The sequence below is a fragment of the Corapipo altera genome, unplaced genomic scaffold (genome assembly GCF_003945725.1).
Source record: "Corapipo altera isolate COAL_440 unplaced genomic scaffold, ASM394572v1 46, whole genome shotgun sequence".
NCBI lineage: Eukaryota > Metazoa > Chordata > Aves > Passeriformes > Pipridae > Corapipo > Corapipo altera.
In genome coordinates this window covers 2,658,464-2,679,491 of record NW_020884883.1, presented here as the reverse complement: position 1 = coordinate 2,679,491, position 21,028 = coordinate 2,658,464, and the positions used below count along the sequence as shown (strand labels likewise).

The 21,028-nt window shown below is 36.3% G+C and overlaps 1 protein-coding gene across 4 annotated transcripts in view; it reads left to right on the top strand.

The window, feature by feature from the left end:
• The window catches only part of ARHGEF10 (Rho guanine nucleotide exchange factor 10), a 111,587-nt gene that overhangs the window by 74,263 nt on the left and 16,296 nt on the right, over positions 1 to 21,028 (top strand). For all 4 annotated transcript variants that reach the window (XM_027641103.1, XM_027641101.1, XM_027641102.1 and 1 more), the window contains 7 exons: positions 741 to 868; positions 1,325 to 1,425; positions 2,792 to 2,913; positions 6,319 to 6,405; positions 7,778 to 8,001; positions 9,228 to 9,385; positions 18,470 to 18,612. In XM_027641103.1, coding sequence (XP_027496904.1) covers positions 741 to 868; positions 1,325 to 1,425; positions 2,792 to 2,913; positions 6,319 to 6,405; positions 7,778 to 8,001; positions 9,228 to 9,385; positions 18,470 to 18,612 — 963 coding nt within the window. The remainder of the gene's footprint in view (positions 1 to 740; positions 869 to 1,324; positions 1,426 to 2,791; positions 2,914 to 6,318; positions 6,406 to 7,777; positions 8,002 to 9,227; positions 9,386 to 18,469; positions 18,613 to 21,028) is intronic.

The following is a 21,028-nucleotide window of genomic DNA, read 5'->3' as shown; positions in this document are numbered from 1 at the left end:
TACAAAACCTTTCTGCCAGTCAGAGCCAACTACATTTTGAAAACTTAAAATTAAGCCAGTGTTTTCAGATAGAGGTGTGTAAGATAATTACAATGACAAGTTGAGGAATGAGGTCAGCTTCTCTATTTTTAAAAAAATTTAAATTTTCATACAATTCTGCCTTTGGAACGTGTGTACTTTTGTGTACTTGTTAGTCTTGATGCTTAAAGTGTCACTCAGGTGTGCTTTTACCCTCTGTGACAGAACACTCAGCTTGCAGTAGGTCATTGTTGAAGCAGCTTAAACAGATATTTAGACCACACAGACCGCTTTCATGATGACTCTGTAAACATTTTGGCTCAAAGATATGAACAAAAACATATTGTCAGTATGATTCGTACATGTTTTCATGAGATTTTCTTTAGAAGCAGAATTTGAGTGTTCTGGAATAAGTAAAAGGCTTGTGGGGACACCTGATGCAAATTTACATTTTTTAATCTGGTGAATGCTTGGGAATGTCATTTGTGTATCATCAAACTGAGCAATGTGAGATTAAGTCATCCGATAAAATATGTTAGCAAAAGTTTTACAGATATTTTTGAAATATGTTTACAAATATGGCTAAATTATCCATGATTAGAATGTGGACTCATTGAAGCCCAGGTGCCAGGAATTTTGTTATATGCAGAGATCACCTTAGCTAGCCTGTTGGAAATAGACTATTAGGCTGGTGTTGAATCTTAGCTTTTTTAATTTTGCAGAACTTAAACCAATCTGTAGCCCATGACTGGACCTCAGGTTTACAAAAACTGATTTTGAAAAAAGAAGATGAAATCAGAGCAGCAGATCGCTGTAGAATTCAGCTGCAACTTCCAGGAAAACAGGACAAGTCAGTAGAAATCATGATTATGAACTTTTCTAAATGGGCTTATGTATTAGGCATAGATGTACTAGTTCTTCCCTCTCTTTTATCTCTGTAGTTAGCCCCTGACTTTTGCTCTTTTGCCATGATATTGGGAGCTTGAATGTTCCAGAGCAGTTTTTCTCCTGTTCCTCAACTCAGCATTCCAGATGCAAGAAGCAAAAGGGGAACCGTGGCAGTGACAGCTAATAGAGAGCAGCCACTTTGGTATTCCTTTGCCAGGGAGGGTGTTCCTCTCATATTGTTTCATGTAAAGAGTAGAAAAATGGATGTATAGTGTATCAAAGCCTTTATGCTTATATCAGAACTGTGTCTTTGTTTAAGTATTAGAAAATAATGAACTTTCATCATGCTCAACATTTCTAGATTTGGCTGTATCTCATAATAAATGCATTTGGTGGCTATTTTTTTTTTTAATTGCAGGTCTGGGAGGCCAACTTTCTTTACAGCTGTATTCAATACATTTACCCCTGCCATCAAACAGGCTTGGATCAACAATTTACAAATGGCTAAACTGGCCCTTGGTAATTTTTAGTTACTCAAATTTCCTATCAAGTTAAAATAGCTCTAAATGTATAGTCTATTTTTTTTTATTTTTATTTTTAAAAGATTATTTATTTTGGTGAAAATTGGTCTCCAGATATTTTAAAACACAGTACAGTAACAGTGATTGTGTATCACTATAAAATAATAACATTATAGATAAGATGAGGCCTTCATTATGAAGCAAAGTATTTCAATGAGGTCTGGTGATCATTACTAATTGTTACATTTAAATCAAAAAGAAAGAGATATACTACAGGACAGACAGATGAGGATTATAAACATATTTCTTAGGATCTTATGAACTTTTTATACTTTGAACTTCAGGTTCAAATTTCTCAGTTTTAGCTCAGAATTATTCTAGCTAGGAATTGTCAGTTAAGGTTGTTGGGTTCATGTGTTTAGCTTTTTAAGTGCATTATAAACTTATGGGTGTAGTTTTATTAATGCAAAATTTCTATAGCTTAATATGTAAAACTCAAATTAAAACAATGTAAAAACCAACTCAGGGAATTGGTTTTTTGTTCAGTTTTTTCTTTTTCTTTTTTTTTTTTTTAACATAACACTGTAGTTTTCACACCAACAGGCCTGATCTTAGTGGGAGCAGTAAAAAATGTGCTGTCCAGTGATGTTATTAATCTCTTCTGTTTGCACAGAGCTGTAGGTTTTCAAAGATACCTGGCATTTTGAATGTCTAAATTCAGAAACATTAACTTGCTACAAAGCAAGTTTCACCAGTGTATCATTAAAATAGAGTGCTTTTATGGTGTCTCACTGAAGGCAGGCAAAGTAACAAAAATGAAGAGAGAACGGATGTCTCCATCATTCCAGGAGGAGGATCCTTACAATTATGATAAAGAGTAGAGAGGAGTTACAGAATATTCTGAATTGGAAGGGAGCCACAAGGATCATCAAGTCCAACTCTTAAGTGAATGACCCATACAAACCCACAACCTTGGTGTTCTTAGCACCATGCTGGTTGGTGCTCTTACACAGGCAGAGAAATGCTATTTGCCAAACAAATTTTCTAGAGTCTAAGAAGAAATTCGATGTGTGTTTTTCTCTTTCAATAACCAATTGACAAGATCATTAAGAAACTACCATTTTGCTAATGTAAGGTGTTCTTTTTTTTTCTTTTTTTTTTTTCATAACCAGTATGTATGTAATCTACTCAATGGAATTTTTGGTCATGGTTTAATGTTGTCATTTAAGCATATATAGCATAAGAACAGCCTGATCAGTATTGACGAGTCCTAAGAGAGTTCTTTTCTGTTCCTGTGGAAAGTTGAAAATGATTATTCAGTGAAAGTATTGCAGGATGTTTGTTGTTTGTTCTTCCCATTGCAGTGGAAGATAACCTATTAGGTTGGTTCTGCATAGAAGATGATGGAAATCAAATAAAAAAAGAGAAACATCCTCTCCTTGTTAGACATATGCCAGTGATGATGGCCAAGCAACAGGAATTTAAGGTGAACAGTATTTTTATATGAGATTACAATTGCTTTTTTGTGTGATATAACTGCTAAAGAATACCATATTGTAAATACAGCTACTAGTTCTCTTGAGTTACTACCTTGGTGTAAGACCAGTAGCAGTGAAAGATCCAAGAGGGTCAGAGGAATACTGCAGTCTTTGAGGCACTGAGGAACATCATGTTTACTTTTATATAGTGTGACATTGGCTTTCAGATGTAAGCTCATCACTCAGTGTAAACAGAACTGCTGGGAATTTTTAATTTGTCTTGAGTTTTCCAAGTGTATGTTGGGGGCTTGGAAGTAACCTAAAGTTTATAAAGTACAGGAATCTGATCTCCATGATAGCTGTCCTTTACTGGTGTAATTGTGTTGAATCCTCCTCAAATTTCTGATTTTCATTAGTGCACAGAGAACAATAGTTTTAAAATAGTTTTAAAATTATTTTTTATGGGATCATATAAAAAATGTAGTTCTGTTCTGAACAGTGATACAGAAATTGTCTTAATAGTTGACTTCCTAAAGTAACACGTCAGTTTGAAGTCATACCGACCACTGGCTTTAATGAGGAAAATAAATACAGCATGTCCAGGCCAATAGATGGAAGGGAAGGGTACAGGATACTGTTTTTTTCCTGTGTATCAGCAGGATTTCTTGTTGACCATCAGTCAGTTAGGCTTGTGCAAAGACACTAATGGAAATAAAATTGGGTATGTATGGCCAGAATCCCAATATTAAATTAACATTATTGCATGGACACTGCTTAAAGAGGTAAGTCTGCAAGTCCTCTCTGTAGAACAGCCTACAGAAGGGAAGTGCAGCTGGCAGCTTCACTCCAACTGTGAGTATACAGGCCTGGATGTTGGGGGAAAATAATTGCTAGTTAGAAATGCGGCTGAAATGTGTAATAGTGTTGAACCATTCCTATGATACTGGTTTTCAGAGCAGAGCTGTGGTTTAGACTACTGAAACTCTCTACTTTCTCACACAACCATAGTCATTCTTGTCTTATTAAACAGTTATTTTTTTCTATATTGAATACTTTATAAAGTCACCATTGGTGAAAAAGTCAGGTAATTTGTTTGCAGAAACCTAAAATGTATGTTTCCTTAGAGCTTAAGTATTTGTAAGTCTTGGAGATCCATGCCAGAAGCCATGAAGGGCCATGCTCGACTTGTGTAATCAAGTTAGAACAGGATCTTTGTTTTGAACAGAAGGAGGAGTCTGTTGCCTTGATACCTCAGGAGAATGTGACAGCATTTGCCTGAGCTCTGGGTCAACTTTGCCAGTTTTGCACCTCCTAAAGATAATGTGGGTGTGAGCCGTCATGTCTTGTTCTTCCAAGTCCTCAATATTACTAGAAAACTGGTGGTTTGTTAGGGTGTCAGGCCAGGTCTTGGGATGGAAAGAGAGCCTTTACTTGGCTAATCCTCCTTGATAGCTCTCTCTATGCTGCTCAGGCTGCCCAGTGGTGTAAGGAGCTTGTAAGAACTTCTCCCATCAGAGCAAGTTTACACCCCAGGCTTCTGTTAAGATTGAGAGCTAAACTAGCAGGGTTTAACTGTGAAAAAATATCATCAGTTTTGACTAAGATGCAAAGGGGTAGAGAGATGCAACAAGCAGCCTGGAAATACACAGCATGCAGGCTGTCTTGTTTTTCACTAGGGATGTATTTCATTGTCACAGCTACTGTGACACAGCTACTGTAAGTCACCATTATGAATAGATAGCTTCAGCATGTGTTAAATGAGACATGTCAAGACTGGCATGGATAGCTCTATTTTTTTTTTTTTATTTTTCTCATCTATTGATTTCAGTCTTTTATCTGTATAGTGAATTGCGTTGGTGAAAAAATAACATTGTTTTTACTAAGGATAATCACTTTTTACACAGGCTAATCACCTGAAGCCTGCTGACTAAAGGGAGATTTGTGAAATTCTTTGCGCTTTGGAAAATTAAGTAAACTTGGAATTTACAACTCTTAACTTTTGCCTGCTTCTTTCTTTCTTTTTTTTTTTTTTTAATTATTCACTGTTGAGAAGTGATGTTGCAGGTTATGGTGAAGTTGTCTTAAGTTCATACTAACCAAGTTGTTTCTAGTACTGCAATATAATCACAACGATGTCCGAGGTGAGAACATTAGTGGGAATTATAAAGAACCTTGTGTAAAAATGTTGTATCCCACCTCATTAGAAACCTTTTGATTACATAAACAGTTACAAATTTATATATTTTGAATTGTTTCACTAAGCGTTAGGGAAGTCTGCCATGGATATTAGGGAAATTAGAAATTCATGACTGGTCATAAAAATGTCTTCTTCAGATCCTTGATGCTTGAATAATCTGCAAAGTTGGGATGGACTTAAATATAGATCTTGAGTCTGATGTAGCTTTCATGTTTTTTTTAAATGGTCTGCATGATAAAATCATGAGTATGGTTATTAATTTACTGACAGTAATATGATGACATGAGGTTGGGATGGAGTAAGGGTATTATGGAAGATAGCATTAGCATTCAAAATGAGTAAAACACCTGGAAAAATAATCTGAGAGGAAAAAAAAAATAAAAGGACTGACAGTCAGCAGGACAGACACATGGTATACTCAGGGAGAAATTAAGAGCTTCACAAGTACAGATTGAAGAGGTGGTTGAGTGGAAGGGTCTGTTAAAGTCATTTTAATAGACCAGCAAGCTAAAGATTGGTTAGGAATGTAATACTGTTACAAAGCACAATCAATCAATGGGATTTGTAGAAACAGGTTCAGAAGTGGTAGCCATGGTGTAGTGCTGCTCACAGCTCTGCTAGAATGATATGTTCAGATGAGAAAGTTCTGTGCTCTCAGATATACGAGGCTGATACATCAACTGGAGAGATCCCAGTTTGAGAAGTGATGATAATAATTTTAAAAACAAGAATATAAAAAATCAATTATTTGTAAAAAAAATAATTAATTGATTAAGTGATAATGTTAATTTAGCCTAATGAAGAAGAGTCTCAGACAAGATCATGACATGTAAAAGCCTTATGTGTAAAAGGACACTGCAGAAAAAGAAGTACCTGGTGGCTGAGATGAGAGGTAACAGGCTAATGATTATAACAAGGATGGCATTAGGTTGGGTATTTGGAAAAACTTAATAAAAATCATGAAGCATTTGAGCAGATCAGCTGGAGAGTTTGTATTCTTTGGCTTCGAACGTCTTTAAGAGTAGATAAGGAATATGTCGGGAACAATACCGATGCAGCTGACCCTGCCCATGGGAAGCAGGACGGACTAAAGTGACTCCCTGCCTTTTGGGATTTTTTGATATCTTTAAACATTTTAGTTAATTGCAACCTAAAATAGACAGAAACAGGCATATCTTTCTGATGTGGTAACAGCTCTCTTTTCTTCTCTTTGAAGGTTGAATGTGCAGCTTATAATCCGGAGCCATACCTCTCTGGAGAAACAGAGTCAGATTCCTGTGCCATGGAACATGGTTTTCTTTGGGTAAGCATAATCTTTAAAAGCTGAAGGGTTGTCTCCTGTTTTTCTCCGTTGCTTTTTGTGACTCTCGGCAACACAGAGATCTGAAAAAAAAACTAGGTGGTTTTTTTTCTTTGTTTGTTTAAAGATAGACTTCTATAAAGGATAGCTAGTAATTTGTCCATGTGATCTTGCTGTTCTCTGTAGGCAGTTAGTTACGTGTGTGTGATTTGTTAGTGCGGCACAGAACAAATTCCAGACAGCTGAGCACATTCATGAGGGAGTTATGTGCTAATTTATAATGAGGGCTGCTAAAACCCATATGAGCTCACGCTGTCCTACTGTCTGTTTTCATAGTTTAAGAATGTTTTAGCCATTAATAATCTGTTTAAACCTGTACATAGGAAAAAAATTACTCTAGCAGATTGTTATGACCCCAAATATACAGATATTCCAGCAGACAAAATGAGGTAGTCAATGTGGTTTTGGGTTTTTTTTAAAAAAGCAGACTAATGATTTCAGGAACCTTTCTTATTACTATAGTACTGAAATTTTAGGCTAGTCTTGTGAATTAAAAGTTAGAAACAGCTTTTGTTGGTGATCTTTTTCAAGGTGACCCATATAATTTCTTTGTCTTTGCTATTTGTAAATATATGACAATTAAAACTTTCTACTGCCACAAAATATCCTTTCTGTCTGTTTCCTGTGTTTTTTCATTTTTTACAAACACAAAGTATTACTACATAGAAACATTTACTTCTGTTTGTGTAGGGTTTCTTTGTTTTGTTTTGTTTTGTTTTGTTTTACTTCTCTCTGATCTCTAAAATATACAAATTTGTGTACATATTAATGATACTTATTTCTGGATCAGATTGAAATTTAGGATCCCGTATCAGCAAGTTTACAAAAGGGATTATATTATATAATCCCTCTTTCTGTTGGCACAGAGCATTTCTTTGTAGACCTGTTATGGTGCAAAGGACAAGCCTCAGGTGCATTACCTGAGGTAATGCATTTAAGAGAACCTGAAATAACTTAGAACACCTGTTATTAAAATAACATATTACACAGATACTTATTTTAATTGCATTACATAAAGTATATACTTTTGAGTCAGACATCAGAATAGGCCATAATATTATTCCTACTTTCAAAAAATAAAGAACTGGTTTTGTGAGTGTATAAGGCAATTTTGCGTACATAATGTTTTGACATCTCTTTTATTTGTGCTGAATTATTTTCTTACGTCTTAATGCATGAAAATTCATATTCACACATATAACTTGAGATACACTCTTCAGTTAACATTCCAGTCATTCCTGCTTGTAAATGCTGATCTTCCTGGAGACGGCTCAGTCTTGGTATATTTCTTTTTATTTTCCTTTTTCCAATTCAGATTGGCAGTTGTACTAATCAGATGGGCCAGATTGCAATAGTCTCATTTCAAAGCTCCAGCCCCAAGGTTATTGAGTGCTTCAATGTGGAATCACGGATTCTCTGCATGGTCTACATACCAGAGGAGGAGAAGCTGAAAGAACAAAACAAAGCTTTAGACTCTGAAAATGTTCTTGCAACAACTTCTAATGTGCCTACTATTTGCCTTGGCATGGAAGAAGGAAGGTGATTCTTGTTTTTGGTGTAATGCGTATGATTTATTCATTAGGTTTACTATTCTATAGCAAAATTGTGTGATACATTTCACAGACAGTGAATATTCTGAGTTGGAAGGGACACACGAGGATCATCGAGTCCAACTCTTATGTGAATGGCTAGTGTGGGGATTGAACCTGCAACCGTGGTGTTATCAACACCATGCTCTAACCAACTAAGCTAATCTCAGGGTCGATTCCAAGAAAATATTTACTTTTTTAAGAAGTATCCATGTGTTATCCCAGTGACCTCAACGTAGCCTTTCCACTTAAATCAAGGAAAAAATACACTCTACATTTTTTTAAAATATACTGTGTAGTATTTAAAATTAAAGCAATGCATCTCTCTGATGAAAGAGGATTAATTAATTGTGCATCATATCTGAAAAATATAAATATTACTTTTGTAATGTTACAACGTAATCTTCAGGTATTGGAAAACTTTCAGAATGGCGAAGAGGAATCCATTAACCTTCTATGCTGTGATATATTATGCAGGATTTGCCATGTGAATGGATAATATTACTGTTTAGTATTGACATGCATTATTTTACTCTATTTGAACTGATGGCCTACTGACTCATCACTTGATTTATATTGAAGAACAAGGCTACATTTTCTGAACTTTTAGGTCTGTAACCAAAGAGATCTGGTTATAGCTAGTGAGGGCATAACTGCGTAACTACATGTTATTTCGGAAGATATTTCTAACTAGTCTAAGAGAAGAACAAAATTCCCCAAGGAAAATGCCATGTTTCCAGAAATTAGTGCAATTAATTCCAGATTTAACAATATTCCTAACATACCCATGGTAATAATCAGTAGGAATGGTGTAAATTTTAAGTATAATTGGCATCTGGTAGCGAGTTTTTCTTGTCCCTAGTTCTCCAGGTAATACTTTTTTTTTTTTTAATTAATAAATATTTTGGATAGACTCATAATGAGGACTTTGAGCAGAATTTCTATTATGCCTCTTCGTTGAATAAATGTTTCTTCAGACAAGGTAATATGAAAGTGTTGTCATATGTCAGTGTTAAGTAATTGCAAATTGTCTACATAGACATTCTGGAGTGTCAAGAATAAAGGAGAAAACCTTCCCCCCCAATATTTTATTCTAAACCTCTCATTTGCATATTCTATTAAGAACTCCATAATGCATAATATCACAGGTCTGTTTTTTCTTGCTTCTTTTTATAGCATTTCTATTTACAAAAGTTGCCAAGGCTCAAAGAAAATTCGACTTCAGCACTTCTTCACTCCTGAAAAATCAACTGTTATGAGCTTAACATATAGGTCTCAATACTTGTTTGCTGGCTTAGTAAATGGAAACATCTCAATCTACACAAAAGCAGAAGGTAATGTAGTGATATGATTTAATGGCATCCTGAGGAACTCACATGTCAGTGTATTTTGGCAGAAGTAGTTTTCCACTACTATATTTTCCGAAAATTCTTTGTAAAACTGCGGAACTAAGGTTACTGGACTTTCCGGTACATCTGAAGAGACTTGTTTTCTCTTTTTGAAGGATGGTAGAGACTTTGATACTGTTCCCACTTTCACCATATGTGCATGTGAAAACTAATTTTTTCCCCTTAGCTTAAACCCTGAGATCTTCAGTGTTGCAAGAATCCAGAAGTTTATGCACTAACAAGCAGTATACTGTACTTTACACAACACAATGCTAATTCTACTCAACTACCCAGTATTGGTGTTTATGAAAGACAAAAATTCCCTATTGATAGAGATTTCTGTATATCTCATTTAAAAGGACAACCCCATTCTTTCTGTACAGATAGGATAAGTCTTTCCTATGTGTGCAGTTCATGTATTTCATGGTAGGACTCCTTTTTCTATTAGCATCACAGTTGGTTGTTTTGTATCTAGCTGAATAATTGGCTAAAATAATTTGAATAAAGGAGAATCCCAGGTAATTCTTCTAAACCAGAACAGTCTTCTCCAGAAATGGTTCAGGTTCTTGTCTGTATACTCCAGTATATCTCACTAACTCTCCTGCAGTACTGTATACATATCTAGTTAATTCAGTTCAAAGACAGCAAGACTCAAGGTTTGAAATCTGAATTTTTAATTGAGATGTTAGCAGAGACTCCTAACCTTGCCAAGTGCAGAGCCAGCAGAGATCTGGTCTGCCTTATTTGTGCGAGCTGCATAACGGTGGTTGTCACGCTTCACTAATGAGATGGGCCCTGTAAACAGTTCAGCTGTATTCCTTTGGCAGTGTAGCTAAGAAAAGTTGCATGAGTTACACATCTACTACAGAAAATGTTAAGGATGGGGCAGAGCTGTTAACCAGACTGAATTACATTACGAGCTGGAGGTTCTTGCATCGACCAGGATCACAGCATTCCCTGTTTATTTTCTGTCTTTTGAAGACACGGGTTTTGTGCAGCTCAGTACTAACAGAACCTGTCGGAGTCTAGGTCAGGATCGCTGAAGCTTTGGCATGGGAAATAATCATATTTTTCTGACTCATCCTGTGGTCCCTTTTCTTACATCTTGGTCAGTGTGTGTTGTTTCAGTTCTCCATACCCCATAGAAGTTGTGGGATTCAGCTGCTCCTGTCTTCCTTATAGTTGGCTGCTATGGTTATGTGAGACAGTCTGCCCTGGAGGGGTGTTTTTATGAGCGCTGACCTATTTTACCAAACAAAGGAATCCAAGCAGTGGAATGGGAGGGAGGGGGAATGCAGCCTCTGAGGAGCTTTGTGCAATTCATCAGGGTCGCCTTCTGTTCTGCAGAGGGGGTTACTTTCCAGCCATGCACTTCACCTTGTGTTTTGGTCTGTCATCATTAAGGAGATTAAGAAAAGATTTAAAGCAAATGTGAATATGTCAGTGCATTACAATATATCTTGATTTGAAGCCTGAGGACAAATGCTATGATATGCACAGATAAAGTGGTTGTGCAGCCTGTTGTGCAACTCCATGAATGAAAAAGGATAATCTTTCTTCTAGGATAAAAATCTACCTCACAATTTCTGATAGAGTTGTGATCCTTTTCTTTTCCTCCCTGGGCAGAAAGTGTGGCAGATCAGTTCAGTCACTGAAGCCTGATGCCTTACTCTAGGTAGTCAAAGACCCATGACTTGTGTAATTTGGTTTTCGGTACCCAAACAGCTCTAATTTCTCCTGTTGTTTTCAGGTGGCTCAATGCATGTAAATATCCAGCTTGTTTACAAACAGCAAGTGCTCTCTTCTGACTTTCTTCACTAGAAAGCTTTGTCAGATCAACAGAATCCAGAACGCTCTCTGGCTGCAGAAAATCTTGTCTTGAAGTAATATAAAAGGGAAACTGAGAAGTATGTACAGTAAACCGAGGAACAAGTGCCATTAGTGAGAGGTTGGAGGTGTGCAGTGAGGTTTCTTCCTTTCTGGAGGGTAGCCGTGTTTTGCGGAGACATCTCTGTATCTGTGTGTTTTCACATATGAGGTAAAAAGTACTTAAGCCTCATTTATGTATTTGAACATAAATTAAAAGCAGAGTCAATGAGGCACTGGTATCATAAAATCTACTCAGCTCTTAAATATGAACTAACATGGTGATCTGTGAAAATGTCACAGGAAAGTAGGATATAGGTCAGCTAATATGTTAATTCTAAAAATAATAATTAATTATTATAAATAATCCTTAATTTCATGTGAGTGAGAAAACTACTTTGGGGAACTGTGAAATAGCTAATGCATTAAATGCTGTTGTATATAGGACTGGGAGCAATGCAGATTGCAAAATTTCTGACACCTCATCTGTCGGGACTTTGTTTTACAGGGCAATTAACTTTTGCATAGTTATCAGTCTGAAAAATTCTGCATTTAATGTTTGCCTCAGGTTGAATTATTAGGAATATTTCCAGACAAAGCACTTTTCTAGAAGAGGTTAAGGGAAAAGTACATTGTATTGTCTTTGTTAAAAAAAACAAACAAAACCCCTTTTGTGATGATTGCAGACAGCCCAGCAGATGTGTTTTCTGAGTGATGTAATAGCAAAAAAGGTCAATGCCTGTTTGACTTCCATTCACAAAAGTGTCTTAGGAAAGGGAAATCACAATCTTTATGTAATATAGGTGTATTGTTCCTGATATACTGTACTCCGTTCCAGCTACTTCCTTTCTGCTAGGCACTGATACACATTTCCTTTCCATAAAGTCCTGTAAAGAATATGGAGAGAAACAGGAAAAAGAAAGTAAAAACTCAGTGATTGTGGCAGAGAGTAGAAGAATTAATATATTAGTAGTTTCAGAAAGAGTTTGGTTAGGATGAGAGAGCAGATGCATAAAACAGATGTGCTGCTTTGATTGCAATGATTGGTATGTGCAGCCTCTCACTGCTGTGTAGAGCACACAGTGAGTTCTTGTATGCTCACTCCCAGAATTAAATTCATACCATTAGGCATGTTTGGTGATCCACCTCTCTGCAGGTGCCATCTGAACATCAGGGAACACAGGTTGTGGAGTCTCTATCCTTGGAGATATTCAAAGGCATATGGACACAGTTCTGGGCAGCCAGCATGAGGTGACTCAGCTTGAGCAGGCAGGTTGGAACAAGTAACTTCCAGAAGTCCCTTCTAAGCTCAGCCATTCTGTGACACTGAGTAGAGAGATGTCCAAAGAAAGCTTTAAGAAATTGAAACTAGGCATTTCTAAACATCGTCCTACTTCCAGGTGCTGCTGAGCTAGAGAAGTGCTACTTGTGTTTCACAGAGGAGAGCTTGCAGCTATGGTGAGTTTCTCAAGCTGAGGATGAATCATGCTGTTTTGTTTTTAAAAGAGGCTAGGAGAAAAAGGACATAGAATTTCTCATATAGTATCTTCATGGGTAAGGCACTAGGTTTTCTGTTGAAGAGACCTCTATTTTATCAAATGTTTCTTTAATATATAAACTTTTGCACTGTTGCCTCTCACCCAGTCTTTAATTCTTTTTTTTCCAAGAGCATGGAGAAGGGATGCCAATGCTACCATTGCCACTCCAAGTATCTTTCACCTGGGTGGCTAGAGGTCTCTTCTGGAAGCCTGAAGATACTGATGAGAGTCATCTTTTGCCATAGAGAGAACTGAGCCCGCACACCCATAAGAGAAAACTCTTGCGTGTTTTAACAAAAGCTGTATTTTCTAACAGGTTTTTGTGAAGCCTGTACCTGTAGGTGTATGCTGCTAGGTTCTGGCCCTGAGATTTATGAAAAGAAGAAAGGCTCAGCTTTGAGGATTGCAATTGAATGTGAAACAGTCAACAGCTGAGGCAATTCTGGCCATGCACAGAACAGAAGTTTATATTCTTCAAAGAGACTTCACCAGTAAAAACTTAGGGATCTCTGAAGATGACTTACCTGTCCAAAGAGGCCTCATGACACTAAGCAGTGAGCATTTTCAGAGGATTAGTATCAAGGAAAATGATCAAAACTTGAAGGAAATACAAGAGTAAGGGGAGACAGTTACAACAGTGAAGGAGTAGCAAGTCAGTTTATTGGCAAGATTCCTTGATTCATTTGGTAAGACACTTGTCCTTTGTTGGAGGACAAAAATTGAGGAAAGGAGGAATATGTGGAATGTAAAGTACTGATGTCAAAATGTAAAGCACTGATTTCAGAGCTTGAGTGTATTGATGTACTGTTCCAGCTTGTCTGAAGAGTGCATTTCTGGCATGCGATTGCCACTTAGAGTAGACGTGGTGAGAGGTATTGCTGTGAAAAGTAAGAAGTGGCATTAAGCTGTTAGAGAGAGGACTAGAGCAGTGATATTGAAATAAATACTGTTGTCTTGACTGCATTGTCACTGTTAGCAGTAACACATAATAATTGTTACCAGGAATACACTGACATTGCTGTGGCTCTTACTTGTATATCTCCTGCCGGGACCTCCAGCACCACTCTCTCTATAACACTAGATAGAGCTCTGTCAGCTATTTAGCATGAAGAATTTGATGCATATGTGGAAAAAATGATTATGCATGTATAGCATAGGACACTCCTAGTTATATGTTATTTAGAAGAACAGACCTGACTCTCTCGTCTTATTTCCAACTGGTAAGGAATGTGCTAAACTTTTTACTTCTGTAGCTACCATTTTACTCCTCCACAGTGCTGGTTTATGTACCATGTGATGGAAAAAATGTTTGTGCTCCACTGCACTAATTAACCAAGAACTGCTGTTCCCAGGGCTGTGTTGGCAGCTCTGTTGAAATCATCAATAGTGCTGCTAAGCAAGAGAGGAAGCTGTCAACAAAAAAGCACGTTTGGTTCAGCTCGACTGAAAGTGTGAAAGAAGAGAAAACTGCTACAAACTTTGAGAAGACTTTCTGAGGAAATAAACTATATGTTTACGTTAATAAGTTATCTCATATGAAGACTTGAGCTTGCCAACTAATTATAATTATGAAATACTAAATATTAAGAAATTATTTATAAATTAAATAATAAGAGACTTGTAAATTACTGTAAAATAATATTACTTTCCTTCACTGGGTTTTATGGAAACAAACCGCAGAAAGATAAAATAGCCAACATTCTGTTCTATAAAATGAACATTGTTTTAAGCCTTCCTATCTGATTAAATGTGAGTGAATAGAAAGATAACTAATTTTCCAAAATTCATAAAAATCAAAAGACTCACAACAAAATTAACTAGAGGAAATGTCCTTATACATTAAAATCTTTGAAATATTTCATGATCATGAGATATCTTTGATGCAGCTAAACTGCCTGATAAAAGCACTGCAAGGTACTGTTCAACATTGGGATGTAAACTATGGCACATAACTACTTGAGAAGTATAACTTACAGAGAGTATTAAAAATAATGGCACAAAACAAATCTATTAGTATAAAAACTGTCTTCTATTTTTTTAAATATTCATCTAATATGTAAATATCAGACTGTTTATATATAACATAAATATTCAACATCTAATTCCCAGAAGCCCCTAGATTCGTTTCTGTATTTACCCCTGTTCTCAGATTTTGTAGATGCCTCTCATTCCTGCAAATAGCTGTACCTGCAGTTCATATAGATGCTTATATTCTATTAACAATAATGTTATTGAAACTAACAGAGGCTGTCATATCCTGAGTATCAAGCATTTGGTGTACTTATATTAAGAGTCTACACCTGCTTTGATAAGGCCAGTTTAAGATCCAAGTCAAATAAAACTTGCAAATCGTACAGTAGTCTTTGTGTTGTTAATACTTGTCTGGACTTTTCTTACAAAGCAGAAGGAAAATCACTCTCTCTTCTTCCACAGTTTCCTTCATGTTACCACAAGTGTCAGGCTTTGGTCTTGTATTTGCTCAGGGTGCAGGTATCTGATTTACACAGAAGACTGACCTCTGGTTATAGGATATATGTACTGCATATCACATCTCATTTGGTTCCATGTATTTACCTCACAGGTAGAAGAAAAGTTTAGTTTATTTTGTGTGGCTTTTCATCATTCTATAGACAATAGTGACCATAAAATCTTCCTGAAATTAAAATTATGCTTATTTAGAGAACAGAAGCAAGGCATTGATTGAGCAGAATTCTAAGACAAGCCACATTTCTGTGAGCACTCCTTCAGGTAATGTCCAGCCAGGTCTCCAGGACCCACGCTGTATACATCTCCACTGTTTGTTTTTCTGTTGTTCAATTCCTACTTTTCAGACAATAGTTTGCTGGGGTCCTTGCACTGGTGTTGTCCTATTGTATTCGTTGAGATTTTCCTGGCAAAAGTTTTATCTCGGCTACTATTTCTTGCTTCTTTTCTTTTTTCTTAGCAAAAAAATAAATTTGTTCAGTCAGTAACTAACCAAGGATTTTACAGCATCAAACAAGGCTGTTCCTTATCTTTTTGAAAGTGCTGGGCCTAATTTTAAGTACATGGATAGTTCCAGTTGTTGGAACTGCTTACATAAGTCTGTCTTGGATCTGCAGGTGTTTACACAAATAGAATAGAAATAATGCTTCTTTTCACTTAGATTTTAGAAGCAATGAACGTTGGATCAGGCAGATAAGATGAAACAGCCAGCATCAAACATGAAGTCTGTGCAGGCAGGTGTTGAATAGGGTCTGCTGAGATCTGGAGAGAGAGGCAGGGGAGAGTATTATGTTTTTCTGAAAGTGTGATTTTGATAGTCTTAAAACAACTTGTGAACTAGACACAGACTTGCTGAGTAATTTTGCAGATGGGTGATAAAATTCTTGGTCAGCATAGTGATGTTGTGATCTTTCTTTTAGCCAGCAGCCTGTGGATAAAGCCTTTACACAAGTGTGTTGGATTACCAGACTTAATCCCTTGCCTTGCTTGAGAGGATTTTTACCCATGCTTCCCACTCTCAACAGATTTCCCTGGCTGCCACCAAATAAGAGGAGAGAGATGCACAGTGCTTAATTTCTCCTCCTGCTGTCGTTCCAATTTGTATAATTATTTAATCATTCACTGAGGCAGGGAGCAGAACACAGATGACCCATCCTTTAAATACTGCCTAATTACCAGACTAGAGAGTCTCCCCCTACCCTGTTTTTCCCCTCATCTGTCTCAGATGCTGTCTGATCTGGAAGTTCCATTAATTTTTTTCTGTACATTGTGTTGTTCAGTGTGAAAATATAACTACAAAAGAAAAGATAGCTTTTTGTTCTGCATATCTGCACTTTGCCCAAATTCACAGTCTTTATCTTTCAGGAAAGGTAGCAAGAACGTACTAGAATTATGTTGGGCTTATCCCAAAAAAGGGTGCTACTTACAGGATGCTGTTACAACTTCTGCAGTCAGCATCCCTTACACAATGAAAGTTGGGCCACACACGTGTGCAGTTTCACTCTCTGAAGGCTTTGCACTGCCCACAGTGGTTACAGCATTAATAGAGTATGGGCAGCCTTCACTTTAGAATTTAATTTGAGGATAATGTGGTTGCTAGCGAATGAAAACTTCTCAAGAAGTTTGTTTATTACTAATAGTTCATATGAGTCACAAAGAACACAATGACTTTGACATTGCTGGGAGAGTTTGCACGCTAATAACTGGAGGCACTCTTCTCAATGCAAACTAAAATAATGAAAATTGTTTTGACAGTCTGAAACTAAATGTCACTTTTACAAAAATGCTTTCAGAAGAGAGCCACATCCTGAATATGACTCAGCAAAGGTTGTATCATACAGATGACAGAAGTATTGAGAAGTACTCCAGAAATGAGGCTTCTCATTTTCATTGCTGCTGTTACTGGTGAAGAAGGAAATATTTTACCCCCTTTACCTAAGAAAATAATAAAAGATACACTTGTTTTCAGGATGGAAAAGAAAAACTTAAATGCTTCTCTAAAGATGTGTTTTCCTTGGTCTCATCAATCAAAATTGAAGTGGTTACTGAGTTGAAACCAGTGTGAATAGACAACTTTTCTGCAGCTTGTACAGAAAGAAAACTTTAAAATGAGGAAATGGTGCTTTTAAATATGTATTTTATCTTAGTGTAAAAAACCAGATACTGTAACAGATTTTTATATTATTAATAAATCATAATATATAGAAATGTGATCTTTGAGACTATGTTCAGCGAGCACTTACAATATATAAACTAACATGAAAGCATTAAAATATTAATTATGATATTTGGTATGTCAATTTGTATGTATAAAAGATAGAGCTACAATTATTTCAAGAAGCATATGTTTCTGGCTTTTAATTTAGGGGATAAATAATCTCCTAATCCTTGTTTCAAAGAGATGGCAAGTGAGAATGACCAGAGCAGGAAGTAGTGACATGGATTTCTTATCAGAAGCTTGCTGAATAACTGATTGTGCCACATACACATGCAAAATGTAATTTTGATCTGATAAATGCAGTCCAAAGAAAACACTTCGGGTTTTATAGTTAGGGGAAAAAATAAGAAAAGTGAAGATATGGCACAAGACTAAGTTTTAATTTCTTTTTTTTTTTTTAATTTCCTTCTTAAATGAAGCATCTAGTAGCAGGAAGGTCCATTCTGTCAATACGCTCTTAGAGAGTCATCTGAACTTGTTAGAGCCTACCATAAGAATCTGGATGGCAACTTTTCACATGAAAGATGAATCTGTCCTAGTTGGAAATTTATTCATCTTGAAATAAGTTGATTATGAGCTCCTCCTGAGTTGAAGACAATTGTGTCTGCCATGGCTTTCTCACTGTATTTCTTCTGGAAAGAAAGCAGTTGTATCAGAACGGCAATTTGAGATTCTTGGATTATCATTTAATCTAATCTAGATAAAATTTATTCAATTGACAGATATATGAGTGCTTGGTTTTGAGTTTTCCCTGTAATGTTATATTATCCTTACAGACCTACCCTGGAAGCTAAAATTAATCATACATAAATCACAGCATAGCTTGAAGTGGCAGAAATTCAAACAGTAGGCTTTTCAGAACTGTTTTAAAGCAAAAATCACCATTTGGTTGTGTATAACCTTTCTTCTTCTTTTTTACTGAAGATGGGACATGGAACACGGAACCTCAGAAGATAGTTAAATTGGGGGTTCTGCCTGTTAGAAGTCTGCTTGTGATGGAGGAGACCATTTGGGCTGCATGTGGTGGACAAATTTTTGTAATCAGCACTGTGACGCACTCCATAGAGGTAAACACTTTTAAAAGCATTGCTCAAGTATTATGCTACAGGCTATAAGAGGTGAAACTTTAAAGATTAAAATCTGTTTAGGAAACTTCATGATTTAAGAAGCGTTTTATTAAACATGGTCTCAGTTCTCTGCCGATGTCTCATTATACCTTGCTTCTTTTTGCCTGCTGGTTTCCATAAGGTGCTTGAACTCAGAATATTTGGGGCAAGAGATTTTCTTAAAAACAAAATCTGAGGAAAGGCAGCAAAGGAATGAGTGTCTGTAGGAATTTCCTTTTAATTACAGAAGACAGTTTAATTAAGGGACTGCCTCTATATAGTTAGATGTTACTTTTACATTGTGGTGATATCATAATACAGTAATACAGTACAATATAATGAAACTCTGAAAACATTCAGAGTTTTGCTTCTCAGTAGCCTACAAAAATTTGATTTGCATAAGAGCACTTTCCAATGAATAGCCATACAAAAGCCATCTTTTCTGGAATGAGAGAAGAGTGTTAAGGATTCAAACTCATATTTGTGACCACATTTGCCAGAAAGTGTTAAGTTGTGGAAGTGTTAAGCTCTTATTTTTGTCAAAATTGCAACTTCCACCAAAAGAACGTCTTAGTGGTTCAAAGTTAAGAGCTGATAAAACATTAGGAATTAAACTTCTCCTTCAATTTACAGTACAGTGTCACTGAATTGCATGATGTTTACAGCCATAAAGTTCTTTCAAACAGGAGTTGTGATGAGCTCACAGCCTCCTTCTTTGTGTGCTTTGTTGCTGCTTTTTTGTTTCATTGATGATCGTGTTTTCTCCCAACAATTGTCTATTTGGTACAATTGATTCTGTGAGTCACTGTCATGGGTTTGCAGGGAAATAGCTAACGTCCTAATTTCCTCCGGTTTTTTCTGTGGTTTTTGGGTGATTTGTTTCATCCAAGAAGATGCTTGGATCACATATTTTTCTACTTTGTTTTTCTTTAAGGCTTGTTTGGTTGATGGTTTGAATGGTATGATTAGGGAAAGATTTCTGAAGAGTGATTTGGAGAGGTGCTTAGAATGGACTTTATTTAGTTTTACAGCCTCTTGGACACATGGTTACTGTTCGAGAGACTTTGATGACAAATCTCTCTGACTCCCACCGGGAAATGCATAGCAATGGTAAGAGATCACTGATGGATTGTTCCTGTGTAGGGCTGAATATTCACAGCCAGATCTTGGTAAATGTTTGGCAATTCTGGCTTAATTCTATCACAAAGCTCTCCCTAGATCAGACGGTATGGCTGCAGTCTGGGCTATTCTGGGCTGTTTTGGCAGAGGAGAACAAACCCAGAATTAAATAAGCTTTGAGGATTAAAGAATGTTTAAAGCTTCCTCTGTCATAATGCAGTACAGCACCATGGATTGCAGTGTTGAAAACAGAAGATCGGAGAGATAAAATTACAAATATTCTATCAATCTGTCTTAGACATGGCAGTTTCATTTTTCAGCTGTTACTACAGGTTTTTCTACAAAAGCATCACAGGAGGTTTTTTCTCATTTCTGGGATGCTTTGTAAACTAACCCCTCCATTGTATTCAGAGCTCACGTTATTACAGGTCTACTGATTCTTATAGCTATAATTAATATAAACACAATGAATGCTGCAACAAACAACATATAAGAAATGGTGCAACTGGAAATGGTGTGTATGGGTTGAGTAATGTTTTTTCAACACAAATAATTTTGTTCAAGAACATGATAGTTTTTTCTGTGTCTGGCTGATGATCAGTCACACAAATACCCATGCCATAGCATGTGATCTTCCTCATAGAACTGTGAGCAAATGATGATTTTTTGTTGCTTCTTTATATGCAAGTACTGATCTTATTCTCCTCAACTCACCAGACTGAACAGCTCACTGTTTTCATTATTGCTGCCTGCTCAGTTGCCTGACTTGTTTTGATAACTTCCTGAGTTTATATTTCCAAAAGTGATCTGCTACGATATCTTTGCCATGTTTATTGGCAATATTATTTCAATATTATATGATACAAGGCAATTTAAACTCTGTCTATATTGAATATTTATTATTAAATATTTAATAATATTAAAATATTATATTAAAATGTTTATAGAATATAATAATTATATATATATTCTATATTGTATATACATCTGAGCTGCCTCTTCCTTACTGTGAAGAGTAAAAGCTTTGCTCCATGAAGGGAAGCAGCAACAAGGAAATGTTTGTTTTCCCTCTGTGCTCTCTCTTGTTGACCGTTAGTAGTAATGATTTGACTCAAGATCTTTTGCATAAACTTAAATCTTTGCTCTATCAGCAGGAATTCAGGGCTCAACTGTTATTATTCCCTCTTTACTGAACTTCTTTATATCTCCATTTGCTTAATGTGGAGATACTCCATAAATACTCCAATACAGATGCTTG